General features: G+C 36.4%; 1 protein-coding gene across 3 annotated transcripts; it reads right to left on the bottom strand.

Annotated features, from left to right (window-relative positions):
• Nucleotides 1-277: 277 nt before the first annotated feature.
• On the bottom strand, nucleotides 278-24,794 carry ncs1b (neuronal calcium sensor 1b). Of its 3 annotated transcripts, XM_052562499.1 has the most exons (10): nucleotides 24,675-24,794; nucleotides 22,957-23,067; nucleotides 22,004-22,695; nucleotides 15,390-15,414; nucleotides 8,500-8,638; nucleotides 4,675-4,753; nucleotides 2,995-3,083; nucleotides 2,809-2,886; nucleotides 1,688-1,792; nucleotides 278-1,259 (listed from the first exon to the last, which is right to left on the bottom strand). In XM_052562499.1, exons 3-9 carry the CDS (start codon nucleotides 22,065-22,067, stop codon nucleotides 1,694-1,696), a joined length of 573 nt encoding a protein of 190 aa, XP_052418459.1. In that variant the 5' UTR covers nucleotides 22,068-22,695; nucleotides 22,957-23,067; nucleotides 24,675-24,794; the 3' UTR covers nucleotides 278-1,259; nucleotides 1,688-1,693. The 3 variants fall into 3 exon arrangements, 1 of the variants encoding a protein (XP_052418459.1); XR_008154681.1 differs by having other exon boundaries at nucleotides 1,688-2,886; XR_008154682.1 differs by having other exon boundaries at nucleotides 1,688-2,886; nucleotides 22,963-23,067.
• Between the last annotated feature and the right edge of the window lie 249 nt (nucleotides 24,795-25,043).

The raw sequence follows: 25,043 nt of genomic DNA, 5'->3' as shown, positions 1-25,043 counted from the left end.
ATTTGATTTATGTTCCTTTAGGGTGACACAATCGATTACTTCAGGGATTCATTGACCACAGTGAATTGTTTTGAAAGCGTGCCAGCGAATCCATTGTGCTGATGGAATACAAGGTCTGTGAGTCTGTGGAACACTGTCCTATTATGAGCACAGCAGTTCTACACATAGCACACAGTGATGAAAATGGAAGCAGCCATTGTTGAAATATCAAGAGGAGACACATCAGATATTAAAACCTCCATCTTACTTACCGACGAGAAAATAACATTAGAGGCAATTATGCAGTGACTCAAATTTAATCATCAGCCAGAGAGCGACTGATAAAGCATGAGACCCACTCAAACCTACCCAGCACATACCCAATTACTTTCTTTGAGAGGAGTGTCATGGTTCAAGTCTATGACTTTAGTTTGACAGGAAAATGACACAGGAAAAGACAAAGGCAGAGGTGTAGTTGAAGTTAGCAGATGGTAGACTGATTGTTTCTTCATTACAAAGGTACTTACATCAGTTTCGAGGAGCAACTGTTCAGTGATAACATTGTAGCATGTTGCTTGGTTACTGTGCCTTATTTCAAAAGTAGCTTGAGGACTCTGCAGTGACTTTTGCCAGCAATGAATGGGCAGCGCACTCTTCACAATGGGAGCTGTCTTCCGCAAATATAATAAATTAATTCACATTCAAAGTTCCAAAGAAAAAGCAAAACAGGATTACAGTCTTTCATTCCAAGAGGCTGTTAGAAATGTTCAGGCTTGTAACAGCTGCGATGCATATACTTTAAAGTAAACAAGAAATAAATAAAATACCAACAGTCTCTTAAATTATATATGAGGCGCACATCCACAATATCCCAGCAAAGTATGATTAAAAAATATGAAATGTTTACACATATTTACATTTCTAATTTACTGTAGGTTCTCCAGCATGCTTTTCTTTAACAATCAGTGCCATCCATATACTCTCCAGTATGTTTATTCGGCAGAAAACAAGCACTGGTGGAGTTCCAATGGGATCCTGCAGTTTAGCATTCACACACACACAGACACACACACACACGCACACACACACGCACACTCACACGCACACTCACACGCACACACGCACAAGTTTTTTTTTCTGTCATTGCTGGATGAAATGTGATTTGCTTGTGGTGAGACTTCTCAGTCTCCAGAAGTGTCCAGAATGAGAGATCAAACAACAAAGACTCATCTTCTTGAATGGCATTGTGGGACGGCACCGCACTGGATCCTTTGACGTACCTGCACAACAACCATAAGATTTTTTTTTTTTAAATTATTTTATTTAAAGGGATAGTTCATAAAAAAATAATAATAATGAATTCTAGTTTTTAATTAAATCACCCTCATTTTGTTCTAAACCCCCAAGACCTTCTTTCATCTTTGGTATACAAATTAAGATATTTCTGATGAAATCTGAGAGCTTTCTGAGACCTACCACATTCAAGACTCAGAAAGGTAGTAAGAACATTGTTAAAATACTCCATGTGACATCAGTGGTTTAACTTTCATTTTATGAAAGAAAAATAAAGACTTCATTCAACAATGAACGGGTCTTGAATGTGGTAGCTGTGTTGCTGTCTATGGAAGGTCAGAAAGCTCTCGTATTTCTCGTATTGGATTGTATCCCTTAAAATGTAGAATATACTTTTCTATTTAGCACAACATACCTGTTACTATACGAGGCCATCATAGAGTGACAGAGCTTGGACAATAGAGGGATCTGCCTTTGATCCCTCCTGGAACTCCTGCAGGGTCAGCTTCCCATCAGCATTCTGGGTAAACAAACAAACACTGTTTAGAATCACAACCGTCTCAAATGCTGAGTACAAACAACTATGTATTATTTTAAGGTCGTTTGTGGTTTTATGCGAATGCATGACACTTCAAACGAATGTGGAATAGACTTTAAGGTTACATCAGTTTACAAACTGGAGGATACTAAAAAAACAGCCATGAGGATTTTCAGTTATGCATGAGGAGAACACTCTCCCACTTTTAAGATGCTCCACGTGCCCAGCAGGGGGCGAGTGCTAGCAGTCTGATCCAATGAAGAAACATTCACAACAGAGTAGGCTATGAAAACGTTTCTTTCACCTTATGTGGCTCAGTGTAGTACTTGAAGAAGCACTAAGTCCTTAAAATAACCCCGCTGGTTCCTCATTGGGTGCAGTTCTTATCTGAGATTGCTACAGTATTGGAAAGCATTCCATCTCTGTCAACATTCCCAAACAAGTCCTGATCTCATCTTTCAGGGCTTGAAGAGGGCTTGAGTGGGCATTAATGCTAGGCTCCAATGTTAGTAGTAGCGCATGCCAAAATGGCGTTTATAGACCCGAGGGCAGCGTTAGTGACGCTAGCTTTACCACAGATATGAGCTCTTATTTCCTACTCTATCCTTAATCTGGATTGATGATGAGAATGTGGTTAGTAAATTGTATCAGAGCTATAAATGAGTGACTTTTTTGATGGTTTTAGTGATGGTTGATCGATCATCATTACTGTTGAGTTTGGACTGCAAAAAAATCCTTAGGTTTTTAGGAATATTCCACCGATAAATGACAATTCTGTCATTATTAATTCACCCTCATGTCATTACAAATCTGTGCACATTTCTTTCTTTTCCAAAACCAAGAAAATATATAGTCTTTAGTCTGCTTAGGTGATTTATTATAAAATAAATCCACTAATTTAATAAAATAAACAGCCCTCTGCATAATAACACTGGGTTTTGGTTTGGATTATTAACTGGTTCTGTGTGATTGGGGTCAAGAAGAAAGGACATCAGTACTTTATCCATCATGGCAAAAATGCGATCCACTCTCTTCTCCGGCGTGTTTTCTTCTTCTGGAAGGTCCACTGTGTTTCCCTTAAATAAAAAATGTAAGTAATTTTAAAGACATATGAAAGATTTTACTCATTAAATGAATGCCATATGTTCCTACTATAATTAGAGTTGAAATGAACGGTGACTTACCACCATCTGATAGATTGCATCTACGATATTGAGCATTTCCTCACGTGTGATATAGCCATCGTTATCAAGATCATAAAGCTTGAAGGCCCCTAAAGTGTGTAACAAGAAGTCATGGTGAGTGTGCAGAAATACTATGCTGCAAAAGGTTTTGTGTGAATGTGCAAGACTTCCGATTCATTAGCTGCTATAAGGAAATAACGCAAATCTTAACAAAGTGCAGTAAACAGTAAACAGTTTGCAATAGAAACCATTGTGTTTATAATTAAGATAATACATTAAAATAAGAAATACCAGTTTGAAATATCAAGCAGCAAAATAAGCTGTTTTGTGTGTGTCTCTGTGTGATATATGTATATATCATATATAATATATAATATAATATATAATAATTTTTTTAAATCATGAAAAAAAGCACCATCAGGCATCTCGGTAGACTGGGTTTAATATATTTTGATTATGTATTGAAATGCATTGCTAGCAGAGCAGATATGTAAGCACTACAGGGAATGATAGATGCAGGATTGGGTGAAAAAGGCATGCTTTGTATAAGTCAAATCATTGCACTGCAATTACAGCAGTGAAGAGCGTCTCTTTCATCTCGCCATCTATGGTTTTCTCTTCACTCCAGGACTCTAGGACGTCCCACCCAAACAGCCCCACTTCATTCCGCTCATCTACAACAAAAGACAATCCTACATCTCACACAGCAGAGTGCAAACACAGGTCAGTGCCTGGGGTGAAGAGTCAACAGAGAAAGAGGCGGTACGCGACCCGTATATGTCTGTTTAGTATCAGCAAGAAAATTGCTTTGCTTGTTACACGTTGAGGTCATTTTCTAATTTAATCAATTTTACAAAACACAGCTCCCCAAAAAATATTCAGACACTTCAAGCCTTAATGTATGAATTTTTTAGTATATGATAATAAAATATCAAACTATGTAATATTTATTTGTAAGAAATAAATATTAATGTGATATAATTATGTGTATGTATTAGTGCTGTCAAAAGTGAAAAAATTTTTTTTAAAATATAAGTTTTTGTTTACACATTTATGTGTGTGTACTGTGTATATTTATTATGTCTATATAAATACACACACATAAAGTATATATTTATGAAAAATATGTTACGCTTATATAAATATAATATGTAAACGGAAATTTTAATTTTGGATGCGATTAATCGCAACAGCACTAGATAATAATACAATACATTGTATGGTTCAAAAGTCAAAACTATTTATTTTTTTTGTTAGCCAAAAATCATTAAGATATTTTGTAATTTTCCTACTGTAAATTTAATAGAGCTTAATTTTTGGTTAGTAATATGCATTGATTAGAACTTCTTTTGGACAATTTTAAAGGCGATTTTCACAGTATTTTGATTTTTCTGCGCCCTCAAATTCCAGATTTTCAAATAGTTGTATCTCGGCCAAATACTGTCCTAACATATAAGATAACATATATATATATATATATATATATATATATATATATATATATATATATATATATATATATATATGAAAAACATTGATTTTTAAATGTGACTTAAGTGTCATTGCTGGGATTTTGTATATTCAGAATGCTTACTGTTTTATGAAGCATCTCACAAAGGTACTTCTGTCTTTCACTGATTCTCACTTGAATGGGCTTTTATTAGACAAAAACTTGCTTACAGCGGAGCTTTTCATCCAAAGTCCCACGTGAGGTCACAGACAGGGCCTGAATGAACTCTGAGAACTCAATCCGTCCATCCTGTGAAAAAAAAAATATATATGTATGTTATTTCCCTTTTATTTTAATTAATTTATACAAACAGCCTACAAATACATTTTAACCGTAAAAGCTAACATTAGATCATACACTATTAAATGCTTTACATACGCTGTTAAATGCTTTAAAAACAAATTTTCATAGTTTTTTTCATGATGTCTAATGTACTAACTAATTTTTAAGTATAGAACATTATTGTAAAGTGTTACCCATAAGTCTTCTGTTGACTGGCAGAATAAAATGGGCCAGTGGGCTGCTATTCCTGTCCCACCCCCTGCACTGCCTTGGGGCTACAGGCTGGCACCAGCAACCACTACAAAATGCATTCCACTTCCAAATAACCAGCAGATACGTTACGACACATTTTATGATTTGTCTATTGAAACCTCTCTAGAACAAGAGAGGTAAATGAATGCACTTTCATGTTATTTAGTACACAGCTTTAAGATCTTCCAAAATATGTCTTGAAACCTCAGGGAGTGGAAACACTTAGCTTGCTTGTTCAAACCTTACTTTATTGTGTGAATTTTATTATATTGACTATGCACTCTGTTTTCTGTCATCTTCACATCAGACCGAAGTGGTGGGCTTAAGGAACTTCTGAAGAGGCACTAACAATGACAGACAGCATTTAGTTCTGTGAATAAAATTATCCAATCAAAGCATTGTTCCACTGGCAAGCCTTCACATCCAGGTGACCCTGCCTGATTTGCAATTGTTTATTTTTGCAATGTGTTATTTCAGACTGAACTGTTCTTGAACTACAGAGTACAAATAGCATGTAAAAAAAATAAAAAAATAAAATAAAAACACTGCAATTATGCATGCCAGCAATTAGACTATATACTAAAGGCTCACTATAGACAATGAAAGATAAGGCTACAAAAAGCATTCACTACCATTGCACTTTCATAGATTTGTTTGTTCTATACCATGAAATCGGATATATTCAGCCACAATAAATAAATAAATAAATAAAAACATTTATATAATATTTATATAATTTCTTATAATTTCTATATATCAATAGAAAGAAAAACAGAAAACAATAAAACAAATTGTTTTATATTTCCTAATTCTAATAAATATTATATGTATTTTTTAATTACTACAATGTACTAAAGTAGCTTAAAGATACAATAAAAATTATTTAAAAATTACACATCAGCTACAATCTAGCTATTATTGTATGTTCTCACTCACTGATGGAACAAGAATCAAATTCATGTTTACCTACTGAATTCCTCTGTATTCCATTCTCTTAATCCATTTTCCTTTCAACATTATGAGTTTTCCAGTTCCTGCTACACAATCTGCAGACTGAATCTAGCATGCAGTGTTAGGTTTCAGTCAAATACAGCCTTGAGGTTCAAAGGTTCAGTTCGGTGTCATCAAACCATAGAATCTCATTAAACCAAATTGTTGCATTTCCTATCTGCCTTGGGCAAACTCTAGGTGACTCAACTTTCTTGCCACCCTTCCTTATGAGTCACATTTGTGAGTGTATCTGCTTTCGCTGTCTCATGCAGCCTGTCATGAAGAACAACAACAACAGTTACTGTTACTGCCCTACAACACTTCCACTATTCAGAGCACTACCTTTTGGAGGACAGCCATTTATTTCATCTTTTATCTCACTTTTAATGATGGATTTCATTATGCTCAGAGATGTATTCCACAACATAAAACATTTCTTATATCCCTGCCTAGACTTGCATTTTAGATGATCTACTTGAATGTTACATGGTCATAAGGGTTTAGTGTTTCTTTGAAACCGCACAAAGTGGGAATCAGGTCAAGTCAAGTTTATAAAGGTGCTGAGGTCTGGCTCATCATCATGACCCTATTAGCCCCTGCTGGCAGATGCTGAAAATACACGATCTGATGTTTAGTGCATTTAATGGATTTTACTTTTGTTTATACAATATACTAGGGAAGCCTGTTTCCGCCACTGAATAAAAAATAAAACAAGTTAACTGCGACTTTTTTTCTCACAATTTCAACTTTACATCTCACAATTTCCTCAGAATTGTCTGATATAAACTCATAATTGCAACTTCATAAGTCAGAATTGTGACAACATATCAGTCTTTTTTTTTTTTTCTCCTCAGAACTGGATGTTATATCTTGCAATTCTGACTTTATTTCTCGCAATTTTGACTTTATAACTCACAATTCTGACTCTATAATTCATAACTGTATCTCACAATTTTGAGAAAGCCATGAAGTCAAAATTCTGAGAGAGAAAAAAAGTAAGAATTGCGGGATGTAAACTGAAAAAAAAAACTGATTTGTAAGATCAAAAGTCACAATTAACTATTTTATTCAGTTGTGGAAATATATATAACATACCGATTGTTCAGCAGTACTTTTCAGTTTTCAAAGTCACGAGTTGTGATAATTACATGATCTAGGACCTTTATAATATGCTTCATTGTGCAGATTGAAAGCTTATTGTAAGTATATTTGGTTTTCATCCGTGTTAAATTCAATATTGCGTCTAACCTGATTAAAGGTATAGTTTAACCTGAAATCTAAATTCTGTCATCATTTAACCTGTATGAGTTTCTTGTTTTGATTGAACATTAAAAAGAAGATATTTTGAAAAATACAGGTTAAAAAAACACAGTTGATCACCATCAACTGTTTGGTTACACACATTCTTCAAAATATCTTCTTTTATGTTCTGCAGAAGAAAGAAATTCATAAAGATTTGGAACAACTTGAAGGTGAATAAATGATGACAGAATTGCCATGTTTGGGTGAAATACACATTTCACTATTTCCTTAGTTTATATATATATATATATATATATATATATATATATAGAAACTATTTATTTTTTTTCATAGCTGTAACAATCAAATGTGAAAAAGGATAACGCAAATGCCATATCATAGAATAAGACTGGTAACTTGCAGGAACAGACTCATGCTGCTAATGGAGCACAAATTCAAGCAAGGCAGAGTTTGTGTCTCTTTGACCTCTGTTCTAGAGTCAGACTACAGAGTCTGTTCTGTAAGACATCCCTGCAGTTCCTTACAAGCCCACACTGATAACATCTCCAGAACACTGACCATGAGACGGTGACTGGAAAAGTGAATCTGAGGTGAAACGCACTGCAGTGGTACAGAGTACTAGAAAAGAGCAAACAAAGACCAAGACTAAAGTCTCTCACTAACAGCGGTGCCTTTCAAAACCTATAAATAAACATAGGGACTAGTTCGACTGTGGGTGATCTCTGAAAGTGGTTTGGCTGCCAGACGACTCTTATCTGGCAGGGCTAACTGGCTCCTAATCACATTACAGATTGCATAGATAACAAATTGAGGCTATTTAATGAATATTTAATAACAGGAACAGAGCACAATTCACAAGAGAGTGAGAATAATTAACCTTTCACCTCCCATTCATATACATACGTGCTCTGTTACAAAACCTGAGGGCTCTCGCTGTTTGCTGTCTACATAGGCAGCATCCTAACAGTAAAGGAACCTTATAAGTGTCTGATATAGAATGTTCTATATAAAAAACTCCACGTGTAGGTACAAATATCGCTCTACATTGGAAACTTGATTTGCAATAGATTTAAATGACAAGAGTGATATATATATATAAAATCAAGGATCACTGACCTAGGTAAAGAACAGACAAATAGAAAGACAGAATGTCTCCATCCCTAAAGAAATTATTTTGTGCAAGACCCTAACAGTGATGTGCACTTCACCTTGTTCTCATCAAAAACATTGAAGACAAATGAGGCGAACTTGGTGGGGTCGCCGAAGGGGAAGAACTGTTTGTAGATCTTCTGGAAACCTGCAGCATCAAGCTGACCACTCGGGCAATCTTTTATAAAGCCCTTGTACCTGAAAGAGAGAAAAAAACACTATCATTTCAAACAATGTCTTTTAAAAGTGGGCAAGATGTCGAACAGTCTATGCTCATCTGTGAGCACAGCACCTGACTGATCTCCATGCTAACAAAATAGGCTTATGTCTTTATACTCTGCCTCCTGCTTCATAAGATCTCTGAAGTCTGTTCTCTTTCTGACAGTTAGAAATAATTTATAGCTAGATCTGTCAGCTTCCTGAACCCTGCTGTGACTATGACTACTATGACATGAAACAAGAATGAAACTTTCACTAAACTACAGGTAGCAACTGATGTCTCCTGTCTACTCTACCCTGCTGGTCAAACCTTATCATCAGAAAAAGCTTTCAAGTTTTCTTTTCCTTATTCCAATAAAAAATAATTAAACAGCATGTGTTTTATGCGGCAAGGATGCATTAAATTGATCAAAATGACAGTCAAGACACTCCTAATGTTACAAACGATTTCAAAGAAATACATTTTCCATGTTTCAGCACTGATAATAATAATAAATATTTCTGGAGCATTAAATTGTCTTCTTGATTTCTGAAGGACCATGTAGTAAATTCTGAAAATTCAGCTTTAACATCAAAGGAATAAATTACATTTTAAACTATATTCAAATATAAAACAGATATTTTAAATTCTAATAATTGTCCATAATATCACAGATTATTATAAATATATTCCTTTTTTATTATATAGTACATACATATTGCCTTGGTAAGCATAAGATACATTAAAAACATAAAAAACTACTTAGAAACCAACCACACTATTAAACAATATAATATAATATAATATAATATAATATAATATAATATAATATAATATAATATAATATAATATAATATAATATAATATAACAAACAGCAACAGCAACATTGTCAAACTTAAATACTGCATTAAATTTATATCAACTAATGTCAACTTCACCCAAGCAGACTATTAGTGCAGCTCAGTTTATCACAGAATGTGAATTCAGGCTGTTAGGTGACGTGAGCGTGAAGGGAAAGAGGGTCTATCGATATCTCAGCACAACACTCTCAGCTTTGACTCGCATGCTGAAACTCCTAATGGAGATTCATTGTGATTTAAGCTACCAAACTCTCACGACAGCCTCTCTCTTACTCAGTTTGTCTATTTTTCTCTCCCTTTCCTGATGATAAAGGGCAGGAACTTCCTCGCTTAAAGGAAAGAAGACTCCGCTAGCATGAGGGACAGGAGAAGCGCAAGGTCATATGGGTTTGTTTGCATACCCCAATTTGGTTTGGAATGATCCCAATTTTGCCTTCAGTATGATGAGCAGACTCTGATACCTCAGAACTAATTCAGGACTTCAGACAACAAATATACATCCTTTAACAACAGAGGAAATTAAACTTGTCTATTCCCTGAAAACAAATGTTTGGGGTTTAAAAAAAAATTGATGCAACAGTTTACATCAATCTTTGTAAGTTTTAACTCTGTAACTTCATCCAACAAATTTCACTGAGCTAGTGTACGTTTGTAGCATAAATGTGTTTTTAAAGTCATCACTGCTCATAGGCAGCTAAGACTACCCAGAAAATCAATAAACAATCTAATGCTGATTAAATGGGTTTTTTATTTTATTTTTATTTTTTTACTACCACGGATAGTTTTTTCCACCTCTATGCAAATAGCATAAAAATATGGTTCTGTTCATTGGTTGTTGATTTGATTGAGGTAGATCTGAACGCAGGTTTGTGGTCAATGATGGAAGGATATGGTTTAAGCAAATAAATGGTTAGAGAAGTCTTTTGTTGACATTTTGCATGGATGAATTGTTTATAAGATCACTAAGATGCATTTTAGGAAACAGGTAGACAATAGAAAACAGAATAGGCAAATTTCCAGACTGTTAAGTTCAAATAAGATTAAAAACATGCTTAATTAAACATTCAAAGGATATGCAAGTCTTAAACACACAGCCATTATCAGTAAGTTTACTCACTATTATGAATGGTTCGGCTGAGGATATGAGATTTTTTAAGTCCAGAAATGACGTGTACCAAAGAAGGATTTTATACACAACCATAAAACCAATCAAAGATATTTTCTGCCACATGCACACAAGTATCTCGCAGAGGGTCAGGAGTCTATATAACCTCCTGTAGCTTTATGACGCCATCCTCTGGCCACATGCGGAGCAATGCCAGCGGTGTAATGTCTCAGCAATTGCCCCATTACACCACACCAGTCAGGAAAAACAGTCAGTCAACTGAATGATTCACAAATCAGCTGGGCTATTTTTACAGCTCCAAGAAAAGAGAAAATGTTCTCTGTAAGTATGATTCATGCTTTATCCATTCATTGGCAAAGGTGGTAGGTGGTGGTGGTGGGGACTGTTACGCCCCATCAGGGAACTCTGAACAATGCTCTACTTCTCAACACACAGAATTCAAACTCTCCACAGCATTAAGCATGCACAGAGTGAGCACAGAGCAAATGAGAAGGGTAACGGCATTTCGGTTTCAGCTAATCCGACTTGATTGCGGCTTAATTTGAGCACGCCACTGTTGTCAAAGCAATGCATGCTGTTTTTTGAAAGGCAAGGAACACAAAGCTCTCATACTTCAAATATGATGTGCATAAATGCAGCATGGTTTTAAGGAATGACATTTTTAATGTTCAGATTTCAAACGAAAACAAATTTGCCCCGTCAAAGCTGTTAAACATCAGCTTTCATTGAGATGTGATGATGAAGTGAAGGCATCTTTCATTGCAGTGTCTAAAGGGCACTTTCTAGAAATGCTGCTGCCTCGTTCTCTAATTACACGTTATTAAACTGTCCATACAAGTTCCTTATTCGACTACATCAGCCTACAATATCAGTTCAGTCAGTCTAGATCGCGGATGTGAAAATCAGTAATTAAACGTCATCCCTGCTGAAAAGACCAATGTTGATGGTCCAAGCAGGTTATTGATGGTTTAATGCTGGTCTAACTTGCAACATCAAATATGGTGACATGAAAGTCTGGTCATGTGACATGCAAGAACCAATGAGATATCATGAGAGTTGATGATGGTGGTTTATGTCACTATTTTTAATGTAGACTAGTTATTCTTTTGTTGATAACAAATAAATTTGGAATGCTTTATGTCCTACTAACTTTTAATATACAGACAAAAGCAGTTAAAACATTCTTATATATATATATATATATATATATATATATATATATATATATATATATATATATATATATAACCAAAAAAAATATATATATATATTTTTTTTTCTTTCTTTCTTTCTTTTTTTTTTTGCAGAATAAATAATGGCATGCAAGTTTGTAACCACATGAGGCTGAACAAATAATGACATCATTTTTATTTATTTTTTTGTGACCAATGTCTTTAAGAAAGAATGGTAGTGATACCAGCACCCAAAACAATGCTAGTCTCTTTGACAGAGTTGGTCATTTGTTCCTGAATAAAATATCTTCTGTACACATCTTCTGTACATCTGAGAAAAAGGGATGATTGAATACTTAAGCGAGTTTACTCTTTTGAATGAATCATCGGAATGATTTGTTCACAAATTGAGCTAACTGGGTTATTGAGTTCGACTCGACTATCCACTTGCAGCTTTTGTCATTTCACAGGAGGGGAAGATGAATGAAACGTGACTTAAAAATGTGACTTTGTTTAGCAAGACTCCTGACAAAAACCTCACCACCTTATGGCACTTTAGCTGTGCCCTCCATTAACAGGCACTTCAGTAGATTGCAGTATATTCAAATACAGACTTTCATTAAGGTGTCCAGAACACATGAGTCCATTAGCTCCTGCAGGGAAAGACAAATGACTAAATTAATCACTGAGATGTTTAATTGTTGCTCCCGGGGCTGTTGGTTAACCTGTGCAAAGCCATTAATTCAGCCTCCGCGCTGGTTAACCGCAATGCAATGTAGCTGGCTGATCAATGCCTATCAGCACATATAAAAACGGTCATTTATATGCATAAAGCAAGTGGAACTCTTGGTCAATGCTGGGGATTTCATTTCTGTATGTATTATCAGTGACAGAATGCCTAGGATAAGAGGACAATGAATTCTGTAGCCTATATGAAAGAGAATGCAATTCTGTCAGGCTTAAGTAATAGTTCTGTAATTCAGTTTGAGATTAGGGATTTTATTACATTGTAGGTCTGAGATTGAATAACAAAGATTAAAATTACAACCACACAAAAAAGATACAAGAATAGTACTCTCAGCCTCAGATTTGCCACCATAGTCCATTCACTGACCATCTGATGAATAAGGAAAATAACAAGCGATAACTGACTATATGCAACTCCTGGAAGTAAACACACCATTTCTGTCAATAAAATTGGAAATGAAGTTATTTTAAAGGGGGGGGGGGGGGTGAAATGCTCGTTTTCACTCAATATCCTGTTAATCTTGAGTACCTATAGAGTAGTACTGCATCCTTCATAACTCCAAAAAGTCTTTAGTTTTATTATATTTATAAGTGAAAGATAGTCTGTACCATTTTTTCCCGGAAAAACACGAGCGCCTGGAGTCGTGACGTGTAAAGAATCACGACCGCCAGTAGGCTTTTGCGTTGAGAGTGTTTGGAAGCTGTGACATAACCGTGAGGAAAAAACCATCATCCAAAACAAACCATGGCTAACTGTCAGATTCAGCCGTATATTTATGATCCAGAATCAGATCCAGAGGCTGAAATTGAACAAGAGCAGCAGCAGCAACGACTACAGCAGGACGTCTCTATGTGGTATGTACTGAAACTGTATATATTTGCTTAGCAGTTTTGGAAAATGACTAAGTTCCACTTTATGTTTTTTTTTTTTTTTAAGGTGTACATGTGGAAAGTGCAGTTTGATGACAACATCGCATGTTGTTTACTTGATGTTCTTACGCGTCGATAGTTAAGTTAACAACACAGAGATATTTGAAGCAGTTTTACTCACCACCTGCGGTTCCAACACACGATTGTGACCCTTTTTCGTTGGGATTGCATTATCCTTAAGAAATAAACGATGTGCAAATTGGGCCTCAAACTGGGCCTTGTTTGTAAAACAAGCATCTTCGAAATGCAGGGAACAAACACAAACACTTGCACAACTCTGTTGATGCTCTGTAAAAATAAACTCCATCCACTGGTCCTTTAATGCTGTTTTTTTTTTTGGTAATCTGTGCATTGTTGTCTTGCCCTGGCAACCAAAAACACACTTCTTTTTTTGTGACATTTCGCGACGCTCTCGGTCTGATCAGTGAATGTCTCGTCTATGCTCTGCTATATGGGAGCGCGTGCTCTTCCGGGGGGAGGTGCCAGGACCCATATAGGGAAATTCCGCTCCATCTAACGTCACACGGAGCTATACTTGAAAAAAACTTTCCGAAACTTGTGACAAACCGGAAGAGGTATTTTTGGAACAGAAATACTCCTTCAAACGCACAACTTAATTTTTGAAACTTTGCCCATGTTTAGCATCCAACTCTTTAACAGTGTAAAAAACTCAGTATGCATGAAATAGCATTTCACCCCCCCTTTAAGAAGGCAACAGTAGTTTTAAGGACGAAGTTATCCATGAGCACAACTGTATAATCTATAGTTACAAGTAACTTGAATTTATTACCTTTTGACAGACAGAAATCATTATGAGAAAACATATACATGTTCTATTACTATTTAAATACACAAACACTTGTTTCACGCCAGCATGTTATTTTGCAATTATAAATGTCCAATGACCCCATCCCACAGTTCTTATTCCGAATAACCTTACACCATTTAAAGACTATAAAGAAAGAAATGAATACTTTCATTCAGCAAGTAGGCATGCAAGTACCAGTAAACACATTCATAATATTTCAAAAGGTTTAAAAAAAAATAAAAAAAACATACTTACTGACTAATAACACTGACAAATAACAGACTTACTGACCAGAAACTTCTGTATATAAATTGAAATTACGATAATATTTAAATTTAAATGCACACACGCTTCTGGCATTTGTGCACCACAAAGACACTGTGGTTAAAAACATGACAAAAAAACAACAGCTTTTTGCACCTTCATCTCTGTGTCATTTTAGTGACATCATTTCTCCACAGCAAGGATCCTCAAAGGAAAGATGGATACTAAAGAAGCAACAGTACAGGACTCTGACAGGCGGAGTAAATTCAAAAGGCACCTATAGCTCACGTCCCACTGCAGCCCCACATCTTAGTCCTTCCTCGCTGGTTTTATATCTACCAGCAGCGGCAGAAATGAGTCAACAGTTTAGCCTGGCAAACACCCAGGGACACACAGTGCCAGGACTGGACTGACCTTGGGCATGCCAGCTAAGGTGCCAGCGCTTGAACTCTGTGACAGACTGACATTGAATGAGGTGTGCCAAACAACACACTCCTCCTTGCTGACATTTGGGTACGTGAACAGAGAGATGGACTGTAACATTACTGTCAAATGTGTTTTTGTTTCAAGGGTAGACACTGAGATTTTTCCCCTGGGAAGCACGACTACAAAATGATGAGGACATGTAAAATGATGCTGTGTTGAGCGGCCAAAGCAGATGGAGGTATAAAAGCATGGTGTGCCCAGTGTGCCAAAACAGACAACAGAGGGATGAGAGGAGGAGGATAAACACTGAGCAGAGGAATACATGTAGAACTAGATAGAAAAATAGATAGAGTAGTATAAAGACAGAACAGATGGACGGACAGACGGACAGACAGACAGATAGATAAATAACTTACCATTGCTGAACTTCTTTCTCTGTAACTGTAGGGGGAAACAGGAACATAATAAATAAACTAATAAATTAAAGATGAAACAAAATACAAAATATACATTTGTCTGTGCTACATTATCATTACATAATATCTGATTGCCTCTTGTGATTCAGCCTGTCCTCTAAAATGCACAATACCAACACTTTTTATGAACTCACTTGTAGGTCATTGACATTAATTTAACACTTAGCTAACACATCTATCCTAAGTGACTTGCAGAAGACTTATTAGACACTCTGTAGCCTCATACGCTTCATAAGAGGTAACAGGGCTAACAAAAAACAATGCAAACACAGAAGTGAGAGCCAGAAGACAATGAGTAGGCTGTGGTTCGTTGGTCAGCAGCATTTGGCGGAATACATAAGCTTGTGATTTACAAATGCAAAACAACAAATCCCCTGACATAATATCATATTACTCTCATCTCTGCATTCTGAGAGGCAGCTTTCACAGTTGGACCCCAAGAGTCCCTCCTCTAACAAACTTGAAGAGCATGGCTGCTCATCTATTCTTATGAGGAAAACTGCTTGAGATTTAAATGAGTACAGACGGAAAACAGCAGTTTTGCAATTTCAATTGAAACACGTATGGATAAAGCATCTTATTTGGAATATGCTAGGGAAATCAATTTATCAGAAATGCTATCTAATTGCAAATCAATCATTACATGCAGACCGGTTAATAAGCTTTTGATGCCATAATGAAGGTGATCCAAGCCAAGTGAAATTCAGACAAACTCTCAAGGATGAACATAAAAAAAAGTAGAAGTCTTCACCGAAATTTTAGTTTTGGGATGCATTCGACTCAGCATGAGCCAAGGAATTTTTCTTCTAGACCTTACTATGAGTGCAAATTTGGCATATTGGTGGTGCCAGAGAGTTTGAAATTTGCTATGCCAGACACAGGATGTCAAATACAGCACAGCATGGGTTTAGTTTACATCTGCTGTAACTGGAAATCTTCATGTAAATAACAATTAACGTCTACTTCTGTCGTGTTTGACTAATGGCAGTTTGATTGGTTCGAGAATTCATCATTTGTTGATAATCATCATTAGTGAAATATGGCTGTTTGTGCAGTTAGTGGCTCAAGCCCATCACGGAAGCAAGAAAAGCTTTTGAAGATTTGAGTGGGCAATGTCTGTCTACCTTCATCCTGTCTCACTAAAACCTCCTTTGGGAATGCCGTGCTCCATTTGTGAGGAAAAGATGAAGAGAAAAGAGATTAAGACAGAAAAAAGTAAAGAGACTTGGACACCTAGCTTCTGGAAAGAAGGCAGAGTTATGAAACCTTATTGGCTATTCAAACAGGACACTACTCTTAGATATATATATATATATATATATATATATATATATATATATATATATATATATATATATATATATATATATATATATATATATATATATATATTTATTACGGGAAGTAGTGGCCTAAGGGTTAGAGAGTATGACTCCTAAGGTTGTGGGTTCGAGTCTCGGGCTGGCAGTACCATGAACCCCCAACTGCTCCGCGGGCGCCGCAGCATAAATGGCTGCCCACTGTGTTCACAGTGTGTGTGTGTTCACTGCGGTGTGTGTGCACTTTGGATGGGTTAAATGCAGAGCATGAATTCCGAGTATGGGTCTCCATACTTGGCTGTAAAAAAAATATAAATAAAAAGATATTATATACTGTTAACAATATGTAAATTCTGTATGCTAAGAACAATTGGATGACCTAATATTGGTTCAAATGTAAAGTACAGAGCTTAGTTCTAAATTGGCTAACTTCTACTGGATTTCCAGGATCTTAGAGTCCTTTTATGCTTCTACATGAACAACTAAACACTGGATATCATTGAAAATGGCATATATAGGTTGCATATTCGGGTAAATATGAAAGCACCAAAACTGACACCACAGCCTAATGATTTAGCATTGTTTTCAGATCACTTGAATTGCTTGTAGGAACTAAAAAGTTAAGACACATTCACCGGGAGCATCTTGGTAACTGGTGGTGAAGGGCACACTATTGAAATAACTGTGCTTATTAGTTTTAGATAAATCGAAATTGATCGTACTTCACAGAAAACTGATTTTGTTATGTGTTTTAATGTAGACTGTATGCCATTATTTGCTTTATACCAATAGTCCTGCCTTACTCAGAAATGTTTATGAAGGTAACAAACTAAACTTATTTTCATAATTAAATAATGATTATTCATAAGTTTTTGTTGCAAAACAACGCAAAAAATGCAGAAATAATAGCATTGCAATTTTTTGGAAAAGCCACAGCCAACTCCATAAATTTGGCTGGCCATGATTAGAAATAAACTCAGCAAAACCCTGCTGGGATTGCTTCAGGCAACAAATGATGCATCCATGCTGCCCTCAGAAAATCGACCAGATGGAGGAATCTTTGTAGGATGTTACGCAAACATTGGACTCAAACATGCCTCGATGCTTTCCTATCTTTATGTTCTCCCTGAGAAGTCAACATTTTTCAGGTTCCTGACACAGTCAGTGTGTGCAGACCCTCGTTTGTCACTATTAAACATTTGTATGTCTAATACGTTTCACTAAATGGTCTGCTGAGAGGAAATTGTGTGAATTCATGCTAGCTTTTTGTTTTATACGAAAATGACTCCAACATCCCTCCTTCTCATTTTATGAATGACTCTGCAGCCAAGCTCTCTTTGTACTAAGACCAATAATCACTTGGAAACCATACAGAAGCAAGATCTTTTCAGATGCCTCCTCGCAAAGTCACAGGAAATCATTGTTGAGGTGGACTGTTCTAATGGGGGTAAACAAAGAGTTTGTATTTCAAGCTCTGAAAACGAGATTTAGAAAAGCGTGACGGAGAAGGAAATGACTGGCCCCTTCAGACACCCTGTCACTATCACAATGGCAGTGAGCAATTAAAGGCACGGATCAAACGAACAATGGAAATACTTTGCAAACCTGTGTGATTTACTGATTTACTGCAATGGAACATAAAAGGTAACCACCACCCTTTTCAATATAATGAAAGAGAACAAGGAAGAGGGGCAGTTAAGCTCCAAATTGGCAAAAAAAAAAAAAAAAAAGCCACAATAAAACCATTGTAAAAGTAGTCTATAAGAACAAATTCAGTTCGATTTTTAGATGAAGCACTTAAGCCAGTTTAAACAAATGTTCTTAATCAGAAATATTTTTAATTCAATAAACCTGATAACAAGTATATACTACTTTTATAAAAGATTTATGGTGCTTTTGTCTTTCTGAAATCTTGAAAAGTTTGACTAGTGTATGATTTAAAAAACATTATGTTCAACAGAAGAAGAAAAAGTCATACAAGGGCATGAGGGTGAGTAAATGATGGCAGAATGTTCATTTTTTGGTGCATTAGTACTTAAAGAGTTCACACGCTCCTATTTCATTTGGACTATATAGCTACTAACACTCTAAAGGGAACCTAAAATGTCAATTGTATGCAAATCTGCTAACTGAAAGGGCAAAACTTTAATGGGGCAGTTGCTCCACTGCTCTGAGCGCATAGTGAGCTAAAGCACCATTGGAGATTACATGTAGCACTTTACTGAGATGTGAGCTGGCAGTGATATAGGCCTTTGTTTAAATTTGCCTCATTTAATCATTCAGGCCTCTAATGCCCAGTGCTGTAGTTCTTTGAGGCTACAATTCTCCACAGAGCTGCAACAGTAGCTTACATGCGATCAATACCAGGAGATATGTCCTCCATTAAATAATCGAATAATTGCTATGGAAATGCCAGTGTTACATAACCCAACAAAAAAGAAGTGCCTTATATTTGTAGTGAAATGCCATGGAAAATCTGTTTCACCACACTGAATAGGCGAGCCAGTGTTCTGATTGATAAGCTTTTGATCAAGGCCTTCCTGGCAGAATGAAAAAATCTTCTGCCTACATTAAAATCTAGTCTATATTCATGCACGCTTCCCTTTGCACTTCACCACGCAAAAAACTCAATCATGTAGCCCACTCAAATAAACACTTGCAGCAGCAAGCCTCCACAGCTGTAAAACAAGTTAAGCTGTCCTTTAATTGCCATAAACATATGCAAAATGCAGACATGAAACGGCTGAAAGTGTAGATTGAATTAGTCGGTTGCATCTGGGATGGCAGTGGAGAGAGAGAGAGAGAGAGAGAGAGAGAGAGAGAGAGAGAGGCCAGCTGTTCATTTTGAAAAGAATCGAAAAGAGTCAAAAATGTCAAGAGTCAAATTATGTTCTAAGGTGTATGTGGCACTTATGATTTCAACCATTTTTAACATGTTTTACATACTATATTTGTTTATTTACTACAGGTTTAAATGGATAAATTATTGTGAATCAAAACCTGCTTATATTCAACTTTTATTCAGACTAAACTGACTTCAAAGACATTTTATGACATATAATTTTGAAAATCTAATACAATATTATTAATATCTAAAGACTAACAGTTAAATAGAGATCAGCTAATTTATGTTCAAGTGCACCAATAAATAAGTACAAAACTGCTTGTCTCTATCAAAAAAAAAAAAAAAAGGTTAATTCCTGGTAATCCTACACTGCAAAAACCTGTATTTTAGGTGTAGCATTCATTTCCCTTTCTTACAGTAGTCCCAGACAATAGAGCTAAGCAAAAGCAAACCTAAAAATACACAATTGACAACTTCTTCCCGATTAAAAACATAATTTCTAGCTATGGGCTCCAGCTTATAGAGACTTGAAAAATGTACAGGAACAAAAGAATGAGAGACCGATAAAGGTTACAAATGGGGATGAGGAGAAAAAAATTACAAAAGAGGGTAAAGATAAGGGACTGCTGAGGAGAGAGAGGGGTAGGTAAGAGGGATACATGGATAGAAAGAGAAATGCAATGTCCTTCAGCTGATAAGGCTTTAATTACAGTATTCCATTCCATGCTCACAGAGAGGCAATTAAATGGGAGAGAGAGACTCGGAGAGAGAATAAGAAAGAAAGAAAGAAAGAAAGAAAGAAAGAAAGAAAGAAAGAAAGATAGAAAGAAAGAAAGAAAGAAAGTGAGGGCCATGGAGTCCATCCCAACACGGAGGCACATTTCCCTGCATGCTGTAATTTCCTGCCCAGCATCTTTCCATGTAGCGCCCACCACTGAGCCCAACACACAGCAGACACCATTATTAGGAAGCCATTGGCTGTCACTTCCCATTCTATATCTGCATGACTTCAAGCCAGCGCTGCCTACTTTAACATGCTCACTGCTTATTAACACCGACACTATTTACTCACAGTGTCTTGGCTTCTTTTCATAAGTTTGATGAAAAAAAGATCATCGTAAGATGTTTTATATTTGGCTTCCTAAATCATTTCTAATAAACGGATGGTCAGGTTAGGTATTTGTTCTTAGTCGGTTCAGAAAGTGTAACCTAATATAGAGTTTTATATTGTCACACAGATTCATTTAGCTGTAAATCTTTGTAAAAAAAATAAATAAACTATGGTGCATTCTAAAACTCTATTTGTAGGTGCATGCTACTTCTTGTACTTTTGTACTGCACTATGCCATTGTGTCTTCAATATGAAAATGTACAAAATTGAAATACCCAGATGATGCACTTAATTAACCCTATATATATATATATATATATATATATATATATATATATATATATATATATATATTACAACTAAACTCACAGGACTTCCATATATTTGCATTTGAAAATAGCAAAAACTTTTCTTGATATTTCTTGATAAGCTGGATGGCAACAGTTTCTAAGATAGGATTTGATTAATATATGAACAACAATTAATTTCTATATAAAGAGACAGCAAACTAATGGAGAATGCAAAGAAGGCCTACAGTGAATTGTGTCCTTAGAATTTCCAATGCTTTTGTCATTTAACTGCATTAGTTTTAGAATTGAGATCTTGGCTCAGTGTGTTTACGTATATAGCTTATGCATCCATGGAAACCCAATCTGCTTCACTGGCAGAGAGCAAGCTACTTTCAGATATCTCTCTGGGCAACCACCAGCCTGATTGCAGATCTCAAGACCGACCAATTTGCATATTCAGAAAGCTTGAGTCCCAATTGGGGGGCTTTTAAAACATGCTGATTAGGCCCACTTACAGGCTTCTGCTAATCACAATTTGTGATGCCACAAGAATTGTGATTTCTTGTCACAAAATATATGGGGTATCTTGAGTGTGGATTAAACAATGTTGTTTTCAAACAATTAGCTCATATTTCTAGTCTATTAATTAGTGCATGTGCTGGACCCAAGAGGATAACAGATGAATAAAAAAATGTGGTTTTAATAGCCACCGTGGCCTTTTTACGCAAAGGCTGAAAAAAAAACATGGCTACGAAACAGCATTTATCACATGCATCCTTAAAAATAAATATTATTTTATGGTTCCCTATAGAAACTGTAACATCTACTGAATGTTTCTTTTGCATTTGCACAAGTTAAAAATGGATCTTTAGATTATTAAAAGTCCTTCACACTAAAAAAAAAATTAAGGTTATTTGGGGAACCCAAAGTGGCTCTTTAATTGTTCAATGAAACCTTCATTCTTAAAAGTGTAGTCAGAAAGCACTTACAGTAGGTCTTCCTGGTTAGTTCCTCCACCACCTCAGGTTTGAGCTTGCTGTTTGATTTCCCCATGCTCTCCAGACCTCCTGCAGATAGGTTGTGTGGTCCAGCGTGGAACAGAACTGTACCAGAACTCCTTACAAACTCGTCCTCTTAAAGCAGAATCTCAGAGACCCAAATGCACCAGCAAACTGAGAAACAGATCAGCTTTGCCAACAAATCCAAGGACATTCATCCATTGCGAATTTCCGGTGCCTTTTTGGCTTTCTGGGCAATTGTAAAATCTTAAGTCACTATTTGGATCCTTCTTACCCAGCAGGACTCTCAGAAATTCATCCTCAATGACAGCCGCCTCAGACGAGTCCTTCTGAACTGTTGCTCCTTAAATAAAAGCCCATTCGTTCAGCCGTCTGCTCGAGTACAAGTCTCAGATGCTACCCGCGTTCTGTCAGATTCTTCACTGCGAGGTGCGAGGCTTTGAAATGTATCAGAGTGCCAATGGTTAGAGGAGACACTTGCACGCTGTGTTCTGCGTGCTCTCTCTCGCTCACACTTGAGCGCCAATTCTCTCTGGCTCTCCACCCACCCTCCCTCTCTTCTTCTTCTTTTTACTCCCTCTCTACGTCTGTCTTGTTAGCGCTGAGTGACTCTTAAAGGAGATGCCTTGCTCTCGTTGTCTTGGCAGCTGAGATGAGAGGGTCTAGTAGAATTGAAAGAGAAGAATAAACTTAGTCCTGGTTCTGGTAGATGACGACAGAATCTACACTGGCGGTGATTATTGATGTATTATTAGGTGTACATTTTTTTCAAAGTGACAAAAAGGATAGACCAAAATCCGGTGGTGAACAAGGCTGCTTAGATTTGCCACCGCTGAGCGCATCAGACAATAAGTGGAAGACTTAGAAAAAAAAAATTTGGTGTCGCAGTCTGCTGACAGCAGTCTTTGACACAAGACATTCACCTTCACCTAGTAACTGCTTGTTTGCTTATCTTCAGGCCTGTTCTTCCTCACGCCTTCTGTAGTTCAAAGCAATAACTCTTGTTCACCAAAGGCCTGGCTGTTCGGAGAAACCTGCGGGCACAAACAGCAACGATATCAGACTGCACTGGAAGATAACAGTGTCATGAGTCCAGCAATCTTGATCGAGCCACCGAGAGATGAGGGGGAAATCGCTGACCACACACTCTCCATGCAGAAAGCTCTCGTACTTGACTTTCATGAGAACGATTTTCTCCCTGAGCCTGTGTAAGGATGGCACAATGCACTGTTCCTCTGCCAGCACTGCAAGTGCATCAATATCCTGAACAGAGGTCAAACTGCATTAGTCAAATTATGTTAGGAGCAGTCTGAAGGATTCTATATTTAGTTAAGGGTTGTAGAGTTCAGTTCTACTGATATAGCTACAGTATTATTGTTTCAAACAATAAAATGTTTCCTGTTATGGGAGCTTAGGCAATGAATAATAAGCATAAAATTAAAAACATAAAAGCTACAGTAAAAAAAATATAAAAAGGGGTATGGTTAACAAGTAGTCTATCTTCCTCTGATCTTGTTATCAGTAACTGGGGAAATGTTTCGAATCAAGGCACAGAACACAAAAATAGCTCATATATAATCATCTTATACGGGCCATTCAAAGCAAGCTTTGAGATCAGATATTACATTATAGTCTCAATGCAATACTGAGCACCAAAACTAATAACCTCCTTACATCTGCTGCACTCATATTCAATGCTATACTGTGTGCACTAACTGCCTGCACAAGCCATAAAATGCTGGAACAACCTTAGATGGGTGAAGAGATGCATCTTAACCATACTAACTGACAAAGATAAATAATATATAGCTGTACTGCTTTATAAAGGAAATATTGTAGATATACGATTGGTGTAAGATGTGGTAAAATGTGTGAAACAGAGGAAATGTCTCTATTATTTAAGCATTATTGGTATTTTGGTAGTGGTAATTTAAATCAATAAGAGGTTTTCAATGACTGTCGGTTACAACAAACACACACACACACACACACACACACACACACAAATCAAAATACAATGTAATGTTACAGTAATACTGAAATGCACTGAAAAAAAACAGGCATAATTGCAGTGTTCAAATGCCAATTTTGCAACAACAGAAATATGCTTACATTTATTTGTCTGAGGGCCTTAACCATTTATAGTAACAATATCTATCGTAACTATGGTATTTGAGCGGAAACCCAGGTTACCATGGTAATGTTGTTAGAAGGGGCGCTCTGAAGTCTGAATTTGGCTGAACAACAGCTCGGGGTCTAACGTTACTGATAAAGCGATAGGCTATGTGTTTACACGATTACGGTCCTTTAAACGTAAAGAGCCCAAAATAACTCGTTTTGACAGTTGCTCTTCGACCGCTATCACAGCAAACCGCAATGTAGTGAACGTAAAGCATACTAGGACGTTACCTGTAACACATAACTGGAGTGAATAACCCCCTACCTCTTATTTACAACCATCTTTCACTGAAACTTCAGCTGTGAAACTTAATAGACGACTCCTTGTATCCACAGGAACTCTTCTAGCACGGAGAATAAGGGCATCTTGCCATCAAGCTACGTGTCACACAAACCCTTCTCCAGGGTCTAACTGTTACAATGCAATGTTTTTGAATGAAAGTCAGCGTCAGGTGACACTTACCGATCTGTACCTAGCTTTGGGATTTTTTTGTTATTCATAGATTGCTCTATGTCTGTCAGGATGTGTTTGGGTTGGGTTCCTCCTGCTCTGTCTCTGAGTGTCTGTAACCTTCATTCAGACGGGACTGGTCCCGCAGACTCTCCAGAGGCTGGACAAACTCAACTCACCGCTCTCCATTAACCCCTCAGTTCCTCTTGGGTAGTGAGCTTTCGTTGTAAATACGTACTTCACTTTTTCAATTGGGATATTTAAAGGATATTTATACTACTACTACTACTACTACGAATAATAATAATAATAATATTAACAATAATAATAATAATAATAATAAATAAATAATTTATATTATCCCTTAAAATATTAATATTA

Source organism: Carassius gibelio, chromosome B8, assembly GCF_023724105.1.
Source record: "Carassius gibelio isolate Cgi1373 ecotype wild population from Czech Republic chromosome B8, carGib1.2-hapl.c, whole genome shotgun sequence".
NCBI classification, from domain to species: Eukaryota; Metazoa; Chordata; class Actinopteri; order Cypriniformes; family Cyprinidae; genus Carassius; species Carassius gibelio.
The sequence above is the reverse complement of the archived record's forward strand: the minus strand, read 5'-3'. Positions and strand labels throughout refer to the sequence as shown.